The following is a 19,812-nucleotide window of genomic DNA, read 5'->3' as shown; positions in this document are numbered from 1 at the left end:
TACAGTGTACATGTGTTATGATTAATAAAAAATAACTTATTGTCACTTAAATATAGCATTTTCTATTTGTTCTTAAAAAGTTTCCCTAAGTCCGAAGTATACAAAATTGCTTTGCACAATATGTTTAGTTTATACGATTTCTTTCAGTTCGGTTCTGTTGGAAGCTGTACGTTAATTGTTACACTCTCGAATCAGTTCCTTGAACCAACCAGTACTAAGCAATGAGTGTAATGTTTCTTGCTCAAGTAAACAATGGCTTGCCCCTGACATGTTTGAATCCAGACAGTCAGCAATCCTTAGATTACTAGTCCGACAAGAATATATTAAAGACCAATTATGCCTCAGAATGCTGTTATCTTTATAGCCAGGGGCGTAGCTGCCTATACGCCAAATACGCACGTGCGTACAATTCGCTCAAGGAGACAAAAAATTTATTATGCTAAAAATGATATAAAAAACCAAAGGCTAAACCTGGTTAGGCACAAAAAAATGATTTAAATGAATAAAAAAAATACATTTTATATATATGTAAGAAAAAGTAAAATTTTTGTTCAATTAAATCATTGTAATATTCGTTCACTCCCTTAGTTTTCTAAATATAACACAGCTAACTCCCTGATTGGCTACGCTCTGTGTAGCGAAGCAAAGGGGGACCACTCCGAAGAAATTGTTGTCAGTGTAGCAACACCGAAAACATCCGAAGTTTACGGCGCGGGAATTTTCAAAATGGCACAACCTGACTATCGCGATATTTTTAAAAATGAAGAACCATTGACTCATGATGAGAAGCTTGCTCTTCTTACGCCTAGCTGGAATCCGGACAATTTCTCTTTCCCTCAAAAGTAGGTCTGACTGTCTAAGGTTTTGAATTGATCAAATTCATGTTTTAAAAATACATAAGATGAAGATCTTCAATTTTTATTACAGTAAAGTTCTAATCTATAATCAAATATTGTAAGCTCAAGCAAGCTGATACAGATGTATATTCTGTGGATCCCTTTTAATATCTGTAGTCTATATTTTTAATTTTAAGAATGCCTGAATATAATGAATATTGTTGACGTAAACATAATACTAGATCTATATAAAGATATTAATATCTTTGTAAATATAGTATAATGTTTACGTCAACAATATGACGTAAACATAATGGACTGAGCTGGAGCGTACTCAGTAGTTAGATCTAATATGATTTGCCTGAGAATGATAATTTAATACTAGATTTCTAACTGAGGGTCTAATGATATCGCTATACTAGATCTAAATTGCGGCTAAATTATCATTAAAAATAAACTGTTCCCAATAATATGTGATGTTATCTTGTCACTATTATGGATGACAATCTTATCTTACTTTGTAGATATAATATAATTTCATATATTTTGAACTTTTAATCGTATAAATTTGACGGTCTAATTTCATTTTGATTAACCATGCACGTACATTATTCATACGTGTATCATAATTTGCTGAACGAGATTTCATCAAATTCAAGTGAAAATCATGCAAGAGTTTAAGTGTTCATTAAATTTTTTTATACTTTTTTTACAGTTACATCTGTGGGAAGTTTCGACGAGCGCAAGCATCCTGGTTTAAGCAGTATAAGTGGTTGCGATATTCTATCTCCAAGGATGGTGTTTTCTGCGCACAATGCTCTCTTTTTGCAGGGTCGGATAACAGGGGCAATACCCTTATAAAGTCTCCTCTATCTGACTACAGTAATGCTGCTAAAATTCTCAACAAACACGATAAAAGTTTCAGTCATTTAGATAAAGCAGTTGCTGCTGACAACTTCCTCGCTATCTCACGCGGGAATAAGTGTGATATTGAATGTTCCATATCCACCAGCTACAACCAACTTGTTGAGAAAAACCGACAGATTCTTATCGGCATTGTTGACACAATAGTATTCTGTGGCAGACAGAATATTGCATTAAGAGGCCACAACGACGAAAGTGGTAACTTTCAAGCTTTATTAAGACTTCAAGCAAAGAACAATGCTATTTTGAAGAAACACTTGGAATGTGGCGACCCTCGCACGCTTTACACATCTCCAAGTATTCAAAATGAGCTCATTTCTATCGCAGGAGAACAGATCTCTTCAGATTTAGTAGCTGCATGCAATAAAGCTGGGATGTTTGGGTTCATTGCTGACGAAGCAACGGATGCATCAACAATGGAGCAGATGGCATTGTGCGTGAGATTTGTGGACGACAACCTTGTTCGTGAGGAATTTTTAGGTTTCTCAGAGACTTCCAGCACTACCGGCGAGGCACTCTCAACTGCATTCCTACACAGGCTTGAACAATTAGGTAATAAAGTAAAACATATATATTTAGAGTTATATTCTCATATAAAATATTTAGATGAAAAAGATTTAATTAATTCCTTATATTATTTTCATCAAAATTACAAAGTACGTATTCTCTCTCTGGGATCGGATTGATTATCCTCGGACCCTAACCTAAACGATTACAACTTACAAGCAAAGGTGTTCGGCGCGTTGATTGGTCATTACCCCCACCCGCACCTTTGCCCACTCTTTAACCCTCCTATAGTCTAATTTTATTGACCTGTCAATAATGAATAATTATAGTACTCATTAAAAGTATTCGATCACACTTCTGTTCTTGTTTACGAAAATTAATATGGAGCATATAAAACTAATGTTTTGAAAAAGTCACACAAGCTTAAAGTATGTGGCGTCATCACATCTGCTAAACCACAGTCTGTTAAGTGATTGCCTAATATATGAAAGGTCTGTTGTTCGATCCCTAATATTGCCATTGTTTTACACCTGCTTTTTGGAAAATTGTCTTCACGGATAAGAAGCAACTTAGAAACACTTTGTATTTAACGGCATTGAAATGACATCAATTTATTTTAATCCGAATGAATTTTAAATCATGTTATTTGAAGAGTAAGTGCAAAAGTAAGTGCAAAACCAGAGAGATGTAGATAACATCTATGTCTCTGACAAAACATATAACAAAACATATAAAACAAAACGAAAATCATAAAAATCATAGAAAACAATCATTCTTCAAATATGTTGAACCAATAAATAAGAAAAAAAGAACATAAATATACGCGATCTCGATCTAACAACACCTATGGCATTATGAAATTATAAACCTATTGCGCTATATAACGCATTTCATAGACTCAAATTAAATTTTATCACATCTTCATCTCACGAAACTTACCGAAAATCTATAAAGATTAATATATTGTGTGCATTGACAGATTAAAAAAAAATGAAAAAATATATATACATCAACCTGTAAGAGTACATGTTCAATATTTCATTTTATCTTCAGCAGAATGAAGAAAAATATAAATGCCTTGAATTGTAGTAAACATTTTTATTACAGTAAGTTTTTCTTCTTCAAAAACTACATGTATCTCTTAAAGTTAAAATTTTATGTATATGAATTGAATGTGTTAAGATTTATGAAAATATTTTTCATCTGATTTTACGTGTACTCTATTAGGATGCTGGTTTAAGTTCGATCCACCCGATCCGTATCCCTAAGTGTCTATGAATATATTTTAAATTTTCAGGCAATGTACCCTCTTAAAATGGCATAAGGGAAGCTATGGCCTAGTGGTTAAGGTGTCTGACTGTCAACCCAGGGATCATGGGTTCGAGCCATAATTGGGTCACGACCATGTTACTTTATGTGGCACCAGTACTGGTTGGTTCCAGGAAGCGTACTCGAAAGTGATTAATATAAGTTGCAAGAATTTTTGTCGCAATCAAGCTAAAATATATATGTTTATTAAAATAAACCAAAATGGCAAAAAAGTTACTATTACTGGCAATACCGAAAATCATTCATGTTTGCAATGTATGCATTTATTTGCAGGTATCGACATTAATAACATGAAGGGGCAAGGTTATGATGGCGCCTCGAACATGTCCGGGGCGTATAAAGGTGTACAGGCACGTATCCGTGAACGCATCCCAGATGCCGTATACTCGCATTGTAAGGCACACTGTCTTAATCTTGCAATAGTGCATTCTTGCAAGGTGGGTTTCGTTCGCAACATGATGGACGTAGTTCAGACAATTGCATTTGCATTCAGTTATTCAGCGAAGCGTTTGGCCCAGTATAAGCAGACATTGGAGGGAGACCCTGAAAGTCTTGAGCAGATGCAGGAGCGACGCCATCTGCAAAACCTATGTGAGACCCGATGGGCAGCGAGAGCCGATGCATTGACAACGTTCCTTGCTTCGTTTAGGTATTTATTATTGTTATTTCAGTTAAGCAGCTACCTAATATATTAAATATAAAATGATATCATTAAACTGTAATTACCCGCCTACAATGTCATTTATTGCATATACCGTATAGGTATATGTTAGATGAAATATCCGGTGTACAATTAACGCTACATAAAATAAACTGCATGTAGTATTTACCGCTTGGTGATTGAAAATAAATTGATAATATTTTTAATTTAGTTTCCTCTTGTTTTTTATGCCTTTCTTTATCATATTAATTTGACGTTTGGTATATACATTGTATCTATTTATGCCATCAGGACAGTTGTTACAGCATTGCAGACGCTATCAGACAATGGCGATAGTAAAGCTACTGGTCACTGTCTGTCTATACAGCAGTTTGGATTTATTATCACACTGGTGGCATCGCAGCACGTTCTGGAGGCGCTAGTACCTTTGTCCCTTACACTGCAGAAAAAAGACTGCGATCTCGTGCGGGCCCTCACAGACACCAAAGTTGTCGTTAAAACATTGCAGGTATATAAATGCAAATACGACTGTAACATGCTGCTCATTTCTTCCTTTGTCAAGTTGAGATCAATAAATTATGTTTTTAAAAGATTTACCATTAGAATGATCACAGACCAATAAAAAATTTAGATAAAATATAAGAACTACCTGATATCTACCTAATATTATAAAAGATTGCCCCATTTTTATCAGTTGAACATTACAATGTTTGTTTACATCTAAATTAATTTGTAGCTTATATTTTGCCAGGCTATACAATATCTCGTATTATCTCACATTTTAGAATATATACATTTTCTTACAAATAATAATACATATAATTTGATCAATTAGAATGAGCGAGCTGATGATGCAGTATGGGATGCCCTGTTTGAGAAAGCTGAGAACGTGGCTTTAGGAGTTGACGTCCAACCCAGCATGGCACGCAACGTTGGCCGCCAGCAACACCGTGCAAATGCCCCATCAATAACAGTCTCTGAGTTCTGGAGGGTAAACATGTATTACCCATTCATTGACCACTTGTTAACAGAACTTAATGACAGGATCCTGCAATGTGGAGATAGGTTCGAGGCACAATGGTTGATTCCTGCACAGGTAATTAATACAACATATGTTTTGTATGAATTGATGAAATGATATTAGTCAATAATATTTAAATATAGCTTTTAGGACAACCAGTATTTCCGACACTGAATAGTTGTACATATGTTTTGTTTTCAAATGAATTGAGTTGAAAAATCAAGCATAAAAGTTATTTAAAATAATATTTTTAATTTGAATTCTATGGAGTTGTACACGTGTCATTTATACTCATCATTTAAACTTTTATTTATAAAAATAGGTAGAAAAGTATGGGCTGACAGATGACCGATGCTTGAGAATCTACAGAGCTTTGCAGTCTTCTCTCAACGTAGATGAAATGACGTTTTTGAGAGAATGTCACAGATGGCGGACTTGGTGGTGTGATATCGGACTTGCAGACAGCCGTCCTCAATCCCCGGATCACATTGCGGCAACGCTTGTTTTAGCGTCAGAGGATTCTTATCCAATTATTCGCAAATGCTTGATTCTGCTTGCAGTTGTTCCTGTATCAACATCTACGGCAGAACGATCATTTTCTACGATGCGCCGGGTAAAGACTTACTTACGAAGCACCATGGGGACAGAACGGATGAGTGGCCTGGGCTTAATGAACATTTATCGAGAGCGGGAGTTAGACATTGAAAGAATAGTAAACACTTTTGCTAATAGGAAACCACGTCGTCTTGCTTTACTTTTTAAGGTGTAAAACGAAAATTAGGCAAAACAGCAACTATTAATTGTTTTGCCTTTAGGAAAATGGTAACTTTTTCCTGCGATTAATGAAAACCAGTTCATTTTCTTTATGAATTTAATGGATAAAAGATGATCAACTCACGTTGACTGTATTTCATTTGTCAAATCTTGAAAAGTGATGATTTTGTGTAGATGATTAAATACATTTCTTGAAATATTTTGACTTAATTTTTCATTTTATCGACACTAATTTGATATAAAAATTCGAAATCTAAGCATCTCTGAATGGCAAAATTCGTCCGGTTTCCGGGGGCTTCGCCCCCTGGTCCCCCATCAGGGCTCTGCCCTGAACCCGCAAGGGGCCCTTCGCGGCCCCCTTGACCCCCAGCGTATCGTGCGTACCTTTCATTTCCGTCCAGCTACGCCCCTGATAGCTCTAAAGTATTTTGTGTCCCCACTATGGGAGAGGGCGGATTTAGATTTACCCTTGTTAAATTTTGGTGTTCTTTAATAGTATCCTTAAATTTACTCATTGGCAAATTAACTGAAACATCTTTTTATCTAATTTATTAATTTGTTGCTTTTCTTTTTGGTCGTTAGTATTATTATAGTGAATAAGTATTTTGTATAGAAGCCAAAATACTACTTTGTTTACATTTTGCTACATTTATGACAGACAATTTTCCATTGATCACTACTTTCTTCAGGAAACAAGCCTCTAATGTTTTTTTTGAACAGTGAATTAAACATTATAAATCTCATGTTTGCCCTTTATGAAGAAGTAAGAATTTATGAGGCTTTCACCTCTCGACCACGACACCGCTCAGTTCGCCAAAAATCCTTTTAAAAGGCTTAATATGTTTGTCATATTAAAACAAGATGAACATTAACAAAATGTTAATTACAAATAAAAAGGACATAAAGTTTGTATTTTAATATAATCACACTGTCTAGCATTACTTTATTAACATAATCTGAATCTGTTTTTGAAAATGTTTTATGGAAAGCAGCACATTATTTTCTTCATTTAATAGGTTGTTTTATTTGTATCAAATAAATTTGTTTAAATGTCATTTTATTTTGGTAACATAAATTGAAACATAACTAGATAATACAGTACAGCTGATTAACATTTTCTTTGACATATTTTGAAATAAGCTACCAGTCGGAAATAAAGTAATGGCAAATATATAATATTAAACTCATATTAAAATACGGTCTACTTTGTGAATACCACAATCTGTTTTATGAACGTTCAGCTATGCAATATCTTATTATATACACCGTGTATATCCAGTAACGTTGGAATGTGAAAATAACGCACGATTCGTGCAAAAAGTATCACAGAATTGTTCAAAAGATAGCGGATACCTGGCATGATTTCCAACGCGGCAAATAAGCTGGCCATTTAACCACACTGAAAAGAGAAAAAGCCGCATACATTATACTTTATCCCTCAACAAGATATTTTCACGAAATTGCTTACTTTTCAAGATCATTCGTGAAAATGATGGCTTAACTACCGTTCGAGTGTGATTTTGGCTTTTGTCGACTCTGATAAGTACAATAATGTATATTATACCGTATAATTTCGATTTTTTAAATACACGGGTTAAACGCCATTAACCGCCGAGTACGAGCACTTTTCATATATATATGTGTGGTTAAACTTTAATTCATTTCATACAGAACTTATTTTAGTGAACGAATTTTCGTAAGTACCACATTTTTTGGTGTCAACCGTCCAAAGATCATTAGTTTGGATGTTTTTCTTCACAGCTGTCTCTATTCCGTTTAATGTGTTGTATAGATGTTTGCCTATTCCGTTAGTTCTCCTTTCCTGTTCCAATTTCCTATTTTATGTGTCTTGTTGTCTTATTTTTTTCTTGTTTGTTCTAATAAGTTTTGTCTGTATCGTTGACATTAAGTCTGTTTTGGAGTGTCTTCTTGTCTCATTGTTGTCTGTTCCGATATGTATATGTACTATACTCCGTTACACGGTTCTCTTTTTTCGATCTTAGTGGACTTTAGCAGTGTCCTTTCCGTTACGTTGTCTATATAGTTCTCTTATAGTTTATTTTTACAGTATTGTCTATATTTTCTATTCCGCTTGTTTTCAAGTCTTGTTTTGTTTCTTGTCTGCTGGCAGTAATTTGTGTGTTGTCATGTATTTTTATTTCTGTCTTCGTTCTGCGTTTAGTCTGTGCTATTTAGTGTCCTGTTGACTACTCTGCGAACTGCTGTATGTATATTCCTGTTAAGTCCCTTGCTATATTTGTTAACATTGTTTCATATTTCGTAAGCTCTTCTATTACCGGTCCATTGTTTGAAGTTCCGTTTAAGTTTTGTCTGTATCGTTGATGTCCTTGTATTTTGTTCCATTAAGTCTCTTTTGTCTCTGCCGTTGCGAATCTTGTTGTCTGTTCCATTCCTCTGTTCCATTTAGTATCTTGTAGAATGCTCCGTTAAGTATTTGTTGTTATCTGCCGGATGGCGTCCCTTTTTGTATGTATTTTGCTGTTTGTTCCGTAATGGTTATTTTCATCTTTTCTGTTAATATGTCTTTTGAATTGAATTTTGGTCCATTTACTCTGTATCTGTATGTTTGTAACCGTTTAGTCTCTGTTTCTATGTACAATCCGTTTAGTCTGTAGACTTCTATGTTCTGGTTTTGTCAGTCTCGTTGTCACTTCGTTCTTTAAGTGGAGTAGCGGGGGATCGAACTCACGACCCCTTGATTGATAGGCAGACAGTGTTACCACTGCACCATAGCGCCCGCTCTGAATAATAACTGTTTTTGAAACTCCTATATACATAAGTAATTCAATGGCTAACACAAAACGATATTGCAATTATATATTAACACCTCTCCAGGCAACCCACGTGACTTTTTATGTAAGGTCAAAGAGAATATTACTCGATTTAAATGATATTTTTATAGATAACTTTGCTGTTGCTTTAAGATAACCTATACATTTAGTGAAAGGTACTCAGAATTCGTAGATATATCAGATGGTGTGATAATCTTCATGTAGAATCTTCCTAAAACCGAGATCTTCAAGAACTGCTATTGCAAACACACCACCAATCTCCCGATTTCAGACATTTAAAGCAAGTAAACGGGCTTTTTTGCATAATGAAACGTTTTGAGTTACATGAGAAACTTGTCAGTGAATTCACTTTGATGATAAAAGAAAATGATATGATCGGTAACACTTTGATGTAGATCAAAGCGCTGAAAGCACTGAATGCGATAACTGAACTTAGGTTATTATAATACAAATGAAACAAATAAAATAATGCGACATAACATTGCGTCATATTTAATTAGTGCCCTGTGCATCTCTGCAGTGATGTAATTTAACGGTCCCTGAAGATGCTTTATACACAAATTTGCATTTTAAACGCAAAATTTGTTTAGTATATAATAACATGAATGATTGCACTGAATTGTGTTATGATCTAACACTTTCCATTTCCCGTTATTTAAATACTTTGCTCGTTGGCATGCTGTCAGCTTTAAAACATTGCGCATGCAACTAAACCATAAGGAAAATTTATCGTAATACACACTTTATTACATGTAAGTTTATCGCAGATTTTGTCTGCGACGTAAAATTTTAACTGGTTCACAGTTTCTGTAGACCAACTTGAAACCTTGTAGGTGGTTAGTTCTTATTTAAGAGGCATGTAGCTCAAATGAGTGATGAGCACAATGTAGGTGAACATTCGCCTAAAGTATATGTATCATGATATTACAAGTTACAATCCATGTGTGTTGATTGCATTCTTATTTATACACATTACATTTGTCCATCTTCTATTTATATTGATTTACATACAGGAATGCAGAATTTCAAAAGCATATATGCCTTTGCAAGGAATAGTTTTTGTGATGTTATAAGGACGATAAAAGCACCCATAGCCTTTATATCACAAGATGAATTTATAAGCACTATATGTGACATTAATATTTAAAGTTTAGATATAATCGTGCATATTGTAAGTTACTGAAATACGAACTTTAGCTTTTAAGTTAGAAAGATGGCGGCAAAAGGAAAAACACGCACACATGATTTGTGTTTTGTTTGTTTTTTTTTGTAGTTATTTTGTTCTTGTTGTTGCTGCTGCTGCTGTTGCTGCTGCTGCTGCTGCTGTTGTTGTTGTTGTTGTTGTTGTTTTTGTTTTTGGTTGTCGTTTTCTTTTCTTCTTGGTGGGTTGTTGTTGTTGTTTTTCTCAATGAATAATATTTAACTTTGTTTCTATTGGCATATGTGTTATATAGTATCGTAAAACCAATCAAATTTTCGACATACATACTCTACAGGTGTTAGATTTGAAACATTTATACCCACTTTGTCTGTTCCTTCCTTGGTCAACTGTTCATAAACAGTATATAATTGATGATTTTATGAAACATGTTGTTAGAAAAACTAAAATAAGTAAACAACAGATATCAACTTTTTAACAGTTTATAATATAAAACGTGTTTCATATAAAGATATACTATGCTCAAAATTTATCTTTGTAAATATTGATAATTGCTACACCGTCTCTTTTTAAATATAAAGCAAACATGTTTTGACTTTACACAAACAAGTTAAGTTATGTTGTAAAAACAATAAAAGGTGGACACAATATGTAAAACATAGTGTCATTCGTAATAAGTTTTTTAAAGAAGTAACCAACGTTACAGGAGTCGTAAATGCAATTTCCCATAAATATCTTATACATTCTTTTTATCCCAGTTAGACATATTAAATAAGATTTTCATTGATTTCAATAAATTACTGCGATAAAAAATGCATTACTCGACACTTAACAAAAACAAAGTGCAAGATGATAGTAAAAATTGTTAACCAAGGTGTTTATACAGCTTTGAACTCTGTGTACTGAATATCTAATATACCATTATTTTCTAATGTATGGGAAGATCTTAATTATACCAATACTTTCTTCGATAACATTCTTAATCATTTCTAGTCAACCCTTTAATAACTAAATACATATTTCCAAAACGTCTCAGTTGCACTTACTTACCCCTGTGCTTCATGTATACTACATTTTATCAAAATTTAATACGTTTAACAAACAATAAAGAAAGAAAATTTGGAGATAAAATTCATGAGAAGCCTCTTTGATTTTTTCCTTTACAACAAAATAATCCTTCCAAGTTAGATTATTTGCCTATCGGGTTATTACGTTTTACAAGAGAGACTTTGACAAATGCCAAATGCTTAGCGTAGCGGATATAAACAGTAATTATCTATATGTCACTGGTGCGCCTCATTTTATTGTCCCCGCAAAAGATAACGTCGTTTTAACTGATAACATGATTATTTCATTTTCCCTTCCAAAAATTGAGTTAATTTCTCCTACAAATTGACTATCTAACAAATTATCAAAAAAAATGTAACATTTAACCCGAGAAACGTTACCATTAATTTGGCTTCGTTAAGGTGGTGATAAGTTTTCAACATTAATCACTTATATAATTTATAATCAATATTTACTTTGATTAATTTCTTTAAAAAATTAGTCACATAAAAATTAAAAGCTTTTTAGATTGTAGCAACATGCGCATCCTCTCCAGTATGTCATATATATAAAAAAAAAGGATAAGGAAAATTATCTGCAAATATACATTATTTACTCTGGTTACTACAGTACAATCAATTTTATACAGTATCTATACCTTCCGAACGTTTGTTTTTGTGCCCCAGCTTTAGGGGGGATTTACATTTACCCTTGTTAAACCGACTGGTTTATGTGGTAATTTTACTGGTTAATGGGGAAAAATGCCGCATTAAGATCAAAGAAAAAAACATAAACCCCAAATGTTGGCAGGTCCGTCCATCCGCACTCACTGGACAATAATTATGTGGCTTTAGGGACAATAGGTAACTGTTCTTTCTCTTTGAGGTCATTCATTCCGTAATGCTTTTATGTGGCTATTTTCTTTTGTATGGCTAAAAATAACAATAGAGAGAACAATAAAGTAACCACTTTATTACTGTCCCTTTAAAACGTCCGTCCTTCCGTCCGTCCGTTCTCATTTTGTGTCGCACGTAGCTCAAAAACTATTTGACCTAGAGTCATGAAACCTTACAGGAATGATGATCAGCATGTGAAGTTGTGCACCTGGGCATTTTCGTGTGGATATATTTAGTATTTTTAGAGTTATTGGCCTTGACTTAATAAAAATATACAATTTTCAAATTGTGTCGCACGTAACTCAAAACGTATTTGACCTAGAGTCATGAAACTTTACCGGATTGTTTATCAGCATGTGAAGTTGTTTACCCTGGGTTTTGCTTTTGGATTTATTCTGTTGTGTCAGATTTATTGCCCTTGAGGTAATAAAAATTTGCAATATTACTTGTGTCAAATGTAGCTCAAAAAGTGTTTGACATAGGGTCATGAAACTTTACAGGAATGTTGATCAGCATGTGAAGTTTTGCACCTGGGGTTTTCGCTTGTGAATTAATATGTTGTGTCAGAGTTATTGGCCTTGACGAAGTGAAAATTTGTAGCGCAATGTTTTTCAACCTAGAGTCATGAAACGTAAATAAAATGTTGGTCAGCACATTTAGTTGTGAATCTTGGATTTCGCTTGTTGATTTCTCTATTATTTGTAGAGTTATTGCCCTTGACTTAGTAAAAACCGTTTCATTACGTTGTGTTATTTGTTCCTTGAGTGCTTGATTTAGTCAATCAACTTTGCAGGCATAGTGATGAACATCACTGTGAAGCTATGCACCTGGGATTTTGCATGTGGATTTTGTTCAGTTTTGTTAGAGTTGTTGCCCCTGACTTAGTATAAATTTGCAATTTGTTCATGCATAGCTCAAAATGTTTTTGATTTGTAGGCCTGAAAGTTTACAAGAATGTTGGTCAGCATGTGTACTTATGCACCTTTGGGTTCGCTTGTGGATTTATTCAGTATTTGTAAAGTTGCCCCTTTTTAGTAAAGATTATAAGTTTTTAACTTGTGGCACATGTGACCCAAAAATATTTGACATAGAGTCATAAGATTGAAAAAAAAACAGTGGAGTGTGGGGGCATCCGTTGTCCTTTCTTTTTTGACTATACAAAGGGATGTAGGGATGTAGTTTCTCTATTGCAAAAGTTATATATAAACTGAATATGCTATTGTACATTTATGATGTTCACATGACGACGTCTTGATATTATTGATAATATTGGTAAATATATCGTTAGGGTAATTTTTAAGACAAACATGTTAACGTGTGTTGCTATTGTCAGTCAATAAAACAATGGACACTTACTTCGACATACAGTCTCAACAAAGACATTTCTATAATATCGGATTCTGTTCAACCAATTACCCTTCGCTACAACGATTCAGAAAAGCAAACTTTAAAGCCGCGACAATGTTTTATCTATCAGATTTCATCCTTTGGGTATTTTTGACAGACGTTTGTTAATGCCAAAGTGTTACTATAATACACTCTTTATATTGTACCTACTGACCTGTAAGAGACGTCTTTATTTATCAGTGATATACATTCACTTGAACTGAGGTTTAAAGTTCATCCAAGCGTGTCAACAATATATACATATTTAGAATAAAATAAATAAAGAAATACGCGTCATGGATATAATTTAAGCTCGGTGCGGTTTTTAGAGTAACAAAAAATATGATAAACAAGATCAAGAAGGAAAGGCGATGTTCAATGAACGCAACACCCACACGGCACAGCAAGAAGAATCGGTGGCAAGGAGCCAAGGAGGACTCCAAACAAAATCAGGAAAGGGCGTAAGGCAGAGCACTTAGACTGATTTAGACTGTGAACTGCCATCATCGAAATTTTTCATTAAGTTCATACATAATATGTACTGAAATGCAAATCGTTATACAAGATACACAGCAAACAGCAAACTGTCGTTATCATGAACTATCCATATTTTACATAGAGATATAAGTACGTCACTACACATTTGAGGTCGCATCTTCATAACGGGTAGAAAGTCTTATATCTGTGTGATTCCGGACTTTGTAAGGTTATAACTTAGGGAATTACCGATAATTTAATACGTAAATTATGCAAAATAAACTTACTTAAGTTTGTTCTACACGATCAAATATAAAATTTGTACGTTAGTATGATGTCCACTGACCTTTAAACATTCCCTGTAAAAGCAGCATTTTCACTGATAACAGAAAATATCGACTGATTATTATCCAAAATATTGTCAACTTATATTAGATTTTTTTCTTTTTTCTTTTTTTTATTATTTATTTCATTATTAATTCTTTTGATTATTCAAACCTTTTGTTTTGCTGTCAAAATTGAATTATTCTATGTCTTAACAATTCAAAGTTTTGATAAAGTTGACGAACATCTAATATTATTTTGTCATCCCCGTGCAAAATAAATAATTCACGTTCATTCTCTATAGGAACGTAAATGTTGCCATGTCAAGATATCTCTAAGTGGATGTATGCAAATACATTGCAATTTCTTATTTTCGAGCCTTCGGTGTTATACAGGTATATATCGATCAGTCACAAATGTAATTATAGACATACATTGATACATGACAGTAAGTTAAATGTTATAAACATTTTCTTGGAAAATTATTGCTATATATCGACTTCGTTGCAAGCAAACATGTCTATATTCCAAAGCAGACTATATAAATGATTTATTGCACATTGCTGCGTATATAAATTATTAAAATATTGCAAATTATTGAGAGTAGCATAAACGACGCAAGTACTTATATATATCGGACATACACGAATATAGTCAGTCATATTTAAATACCATGCGGCGCAATAATGTGACATTTTATAACATGCCATTCGGAAAAGCCGGTATCCGGGATTTTTTTAGATTCATAGTAACTTCATGAATTGACAACCTGTCGTAGGTATCATTGATAAACTATTGATAACATCAATAAATTGAAAAAGCTAACTAAAATCATTATGTCAATTCAATTGTGGGTGTGAAGATAACAATAATTATTTTTTTCCGAAAATCCTTTCAATGATAGTTTTTCTGCACATTTCTAACGGAAAATTCTATAATTTATTTATATTCGATTGCTCCACACATGCCTTTTGAAAATTTAAACGAATATTAATTATCCTCACAAATGCAAAGTTATCCATATCAAATATTGTTAGTTTGTATAAGGTGGGTGTATGCAATATTGATGGAAGGTCTCATATATCTATAAAAACCTTAAACTCCTACATTGTAACTGTAATCAAATAATGAATCGCTATGGTAGCAATAAAAGTGTTCGGAAGTAGGATGCAATAAAATGAATTTGTCTGAAAACTAAATTATTCCACCTACAACTGGCAATCGTTATTCATTTACAAATGGTACCAACATTTGCTTATTGAGCTGTTAAAGGAAAAACAAAAGTAATTTCACTTTTGCTCAAGAGCATACCTTTGAATTTTTTATCATGTTTAAAGACGCAATTTTTATTTTGTCTTAGGTTCAATTAGAATCACAAATTAATTAATACATCATGGTAGTGGAAAATCTATATGCAGGTAGAGATTTATTTCATGAAGTGTCTAGCTATTGTGGATTGTAAGAAATACCGGTTGTGGCATTTCAACTTCTTGAATTCTCGGGTTCATAATTTCAACTTCATTAACGATTTCAACCGAATTCACGATTTCAAGATAGGGAATGAAATTAAAACATTTTTGACCCATGTAAACTGAAATTCAGTTTTAATAAACCCGTTGACCATGCATACGAATTTATCAGTTAGACGAATGTAACATAAAATAAGTATAACATAAGATAATAAGCATTGTTAAAAACCTTCCCTGCTTATTATCATAAATTAACGTGTCCGTCTGTCAATCTCAGAGTTCATACACATATCCAATGCCAAAATTCCAGCACTTTTAAGCACGTTTTTTCCATCTTTCAAGCACATTTTGCTGCACATATATCATCTGTAGCCAATGATATAAAAGATTACGAACCAAAACATTGAGCATGTATTCTATCCGCCATATTTGAACTTCTACAAATAATGACATCACAGCGGAAAACATCTTCTCACGTGACAAATCTGTATTAAAGAAGTATACTACGAAAACAGTCGTGAAACAAAGAGAGCTGATACGGATAAAAACGATATTTTTCGACATCAGCCGATATTTCCAGATTCATAATTCTTGAAAACAACATGTATATTTCAAATGTTTGTCTAAGGTTCTAAAAAGTAATGTTAAAATAGAAATATATCGGGGCAGGGTCTTTCAAAAAGAATTCTATTTGAATGAACCTGATCGGGGAAAATAGATTTTAAAGTGTATTTCTTACAAAACCATATCATATTGTTGTAAGAGTAGGCCTACATTATAAAATTAATCAGAAAAAATCAGCTTGATAACTTTATACATGCAATGTCTGGAAGTTAAAGCACGACAATGATTATAATCTCGATGTGTGCCCAGTTTCGGTACGACTGTTTGATGCCTTCACATGTTTAGCCTTTATGCAGTACTTTGAAATTTGCCCAGCTGAGCGAACTTTAAGGTTTCTATTTTGACTACTTTATGAACTTACAGCAAAAGTTCTATGAGTTTAAACACCGTGGATGAACAAGTTTTGTCACGTGACCACAAATGCAAACGCCGATTTAACATTTCGGCAAATTTTTGCAGATATCTTTATTCCACTGCGAGCACAAAAATAAGACATAGACCTTAGGACCCGGCGTAAATTAAGCTTTTATATTATGTGAGTAGTCATTACTAGACTTTAGTAGTTTTTTAGATCACTTCGACACAAATGTTTTTTTCGCAAAGCAAACGCCGATAGGTTTTACTTTTTCCTATCATTTTTTTTCACTGGAAATACATGTTGAGGTAAAATAATAGAGGATATGTCTTTTTACATGCCATTCCCGTCCCTAACTCATTTATAATTCCATTAGCAAAGTTATATTTGACGTTATCCCATGTCATTCCCCGTATTGTCTAATTTGCAAACGTCGTTTGAACATGTAAAATATGCAAACGCCGGTTGAACATATTAGATATAATATTTTTTGCATCTCAGACAGGATTTTCTTGCATCTCAGATAGGATTATATACCGTTTACACAGGTGCTGGAAAACTCTGTCTTACATCCCCATGTAAGACAAGTCGCGTGCTTTAAATTACGTCATTGATGCGCGCCTTTTATGAATGAATCGCGTTCTTATGAATGAAGTTGTATGTTCATACGCTACTATAAGAAAAAAGTGCGTAATGAGAATATCAGTTTTCATAATTTCTGTTCCGAAAATAATTGACATGTAACATGCAAGAAAAAGAATCAAACACCGGCTGTCAATACAAACGGGAATATAGATCTAGCTCTCTGGTAACTGTTTAGCAGAAACTCGACAGAGCCTCGTTACCGCTGTAAACAGTTACTCTCGATCTAGATATTCCAGTATGTACCGGCAGCCGGTGTAAGATTCTTATATTCTTGCATCTCAGACAGGATTATCTACTGTTTACACCGGTGCTAGAAAACTCTGTCTTACACCCCCATGTAAGACAAGACGCGTGCTTTAAATGACGTCATTCACGCGCGCCTTTTATGAATGAATTGCGTTCTTAGGATGGCGTCATTTTTCCGTTATGAATGAAGTTGTATGTTCATGCGCTACTATAAGAATAAAATGCGTAATGATAATATCAGTTTTCATAATTTCTGTTCCGAAAATAATTGACATGTAATATGCAAGAAAAAGAATCAAACACCGGCTGTCGGTAGGCCTACAGACGGGAATATCTAGCTCTCGGTTTACTGTTTAGCTGAAACTCAGCAGAGCCTAGTCACCGCTGTAAACAGTTACCCTCGAATTAGATATTCCGGTCTGTACCGACAGCCGGTGTAAGATTCTTATAATCTACCGTTTACACCGGTGCTGGAAATCTCTGTCTTACATCCCCATGTAAGACAAGTCGCGTGCTTTAAATGACGTCATTGACACACACCTTTAATGAATGAATCGCGTTCTTAGGATGACGTCATTTTTCCTTTATGAATGAAGTTGTATGTTCATACGCTACTATAAGAAAAAAGTGCGATATATATACATTAGTTTTCATAATTTCTGTTCCGAAAATATTTGACATGTAATATGCAAGTAAAAAAATCAAACACCGGCTGTTGGTACAGACGGGAATATCTAGCTCTCAGGTAACTATTTAGCGGAAACTCGACAGATATTCCGGTCTGTACCGGCAGCCTTTGTAAGATTCTTATAAACCGGTGGTTATTTAAGTCAAGTTGCAAATATTACAATTCTCTGAACAAAAGACCTCTCTTTTCTCCTTTTTTATTTTAAAACATTCTTCTTCTTGAATAACAAACTTTTATAAAACTTCTATATAAAACCATATAATCTTCTCAAAAATCAATTCCACACAAAATCCGTCGGGAATAAACTTTGATTTAAAAATGTAGAAAAAAAATCCATCTTCTTAGTTTGAACTATACAGCGACGTTGAACTACACAGTGAAATCACTTGGAGTTTCTTGTTTCAAATAAAATTTAACGAAGGTGTTTTCTTTTGACCGATCTGCAGCGTTGAGAATTCGGACCTAAAGCTCTTGTAGAATGTGCTGTTTCGTTTTTATGTTTATCTTCATAAGCCTCTTGAATAGTTTTAAAAATATATGAAGCCAAAGTTTGTGAAGAAGCTAAAGAATGAGGTACATTAATTGTCAGAAATAAACTTGTTTAATCTTTACGTCTGAAGGATTTAGTTCTTTTAAGATAGAAAGCAAATGCTCTTCTTGGATGGTCTTAAAAGCTGGTACAAAAATTTTTTGCTGATGAATGACCAGGTCTATCCTGTTTAGCCAAACCTTGTCTGCTAAAAGTTTCCCCATCTGCCTTCACAGAAATAGCTCCTCCTAATGTTAAGGCTTGAAGGTGGCTAGCTCCCCTTAATGTCGTGATAGCTGTACGAAAAACAACTTTATATGTTAAAAATTCAATTGATGTTTTTCTCAAAGGTTCAAAAGGAAATGTTTGTAGTGAACTAAGAACTTTAGGCAAATCCCATTCAGGCAACAACTTTGTTACAGGAGTTCTTAAATTGAATACTTTTAATTATCTGATAACAAACGGATGTTGACCAATAGGTGTGCTATCTACTGGAGGTTAAACTGCAGATAAAATAGAGCGGTAACCTACTGTAAACCTTTATTGTACAAATCTGATAAAAACTCAGCACAAGTATTTAAGGATGCTGTGAAGGAATCAAAATTCTTTTGACGACACCATATCATAAATTGTCTTAATTTACTGGAGTAATCTTTCTGAGTACCAGTTCTCCAGCTGGTTGTAAGAAGTTTTGAAAAAATCTTTTTCTCTAAACTGTCTGTCGATAGCAATCATGCAGTCAATTTCAGAACACCTCGATTTGGATGACATATCTGAGATTTTGGTTTTTGTAACACGTTTGTAACCAGTAGAAGACAGAACGTTTGAGCTTCCGACTGATTCAATAAATCTGGAAACCATGGGCGTAGTGGCCAGAATGTTATTAGAAACAGTTTGCAATGAAATTGTTTAATATGATGAAGAATTCTGGAAGTGAGACAAATATAGTTCAGCGTTCAAAAAGACATCAACCGGTGCTTGCATATATTTCAAATGACCAACCGACGTTTGCCCATTTTACATAATCAAACGACGTTTGCAAAATCGACAACAAGTGGAAAACATGGGTTTATCTCGAATATAACCTTGCTAATAAAATTAT

General features: G+C 33.9%; 1 protein-coding gene across 1 annotated transcript; it reads left to right on the top strand.

The window, feature by feature from the left end:
• The first annotated feature begins 366 nt into the window (after window positions 1-366).
• On the top strand, window positions 367-6,462 carry LOC132731047 (52 kDa repressor of the inhibitor of the protein kinase-like). Its single transcript, XM_060717147.1, has 5 exons — window positions 367-2,312; window positions 3,870-4,245; window positions 4,549-4,765; window positions 5,093-5,353; window positions 5,601-6,462. The coding sequence occupies exons 1-5, from the start codon at window positions 2,135-2,137 to the stop codon at window positions 6,045-6,047; spliced, it is 1,479 nt and encodes a 492-aa protein (XP_060573130.1). The 5' UTR covers window positions 367-2,134; the 3' UTR covers window positions 6,048-6,462.
• The last annotated feature ends 13,350 nt before the right edge of the window (window positions 6,463-19,812 follow it).

Source organism: Ruditapes philippinarum, unplaced genomic scaffold (genome assembly GCF_026571515.1).
Source record: "Ruditapes philippinarum isolate M1 unplaced genomic scaffold, ASM2657151v2 ctg1239_1_1_1_1, whole genome shotgun sequence".
NCBI lineage: Eukaryota > Metazoa > Mollusca > Bivalvia > Venerida > Veneridae > Ruditapes > Ruditapes philippinarum.
Note: the sequence above shows the minus strand (reverse complement) of the source record. Positions and strands in the feature narration are given on the sequence as shown.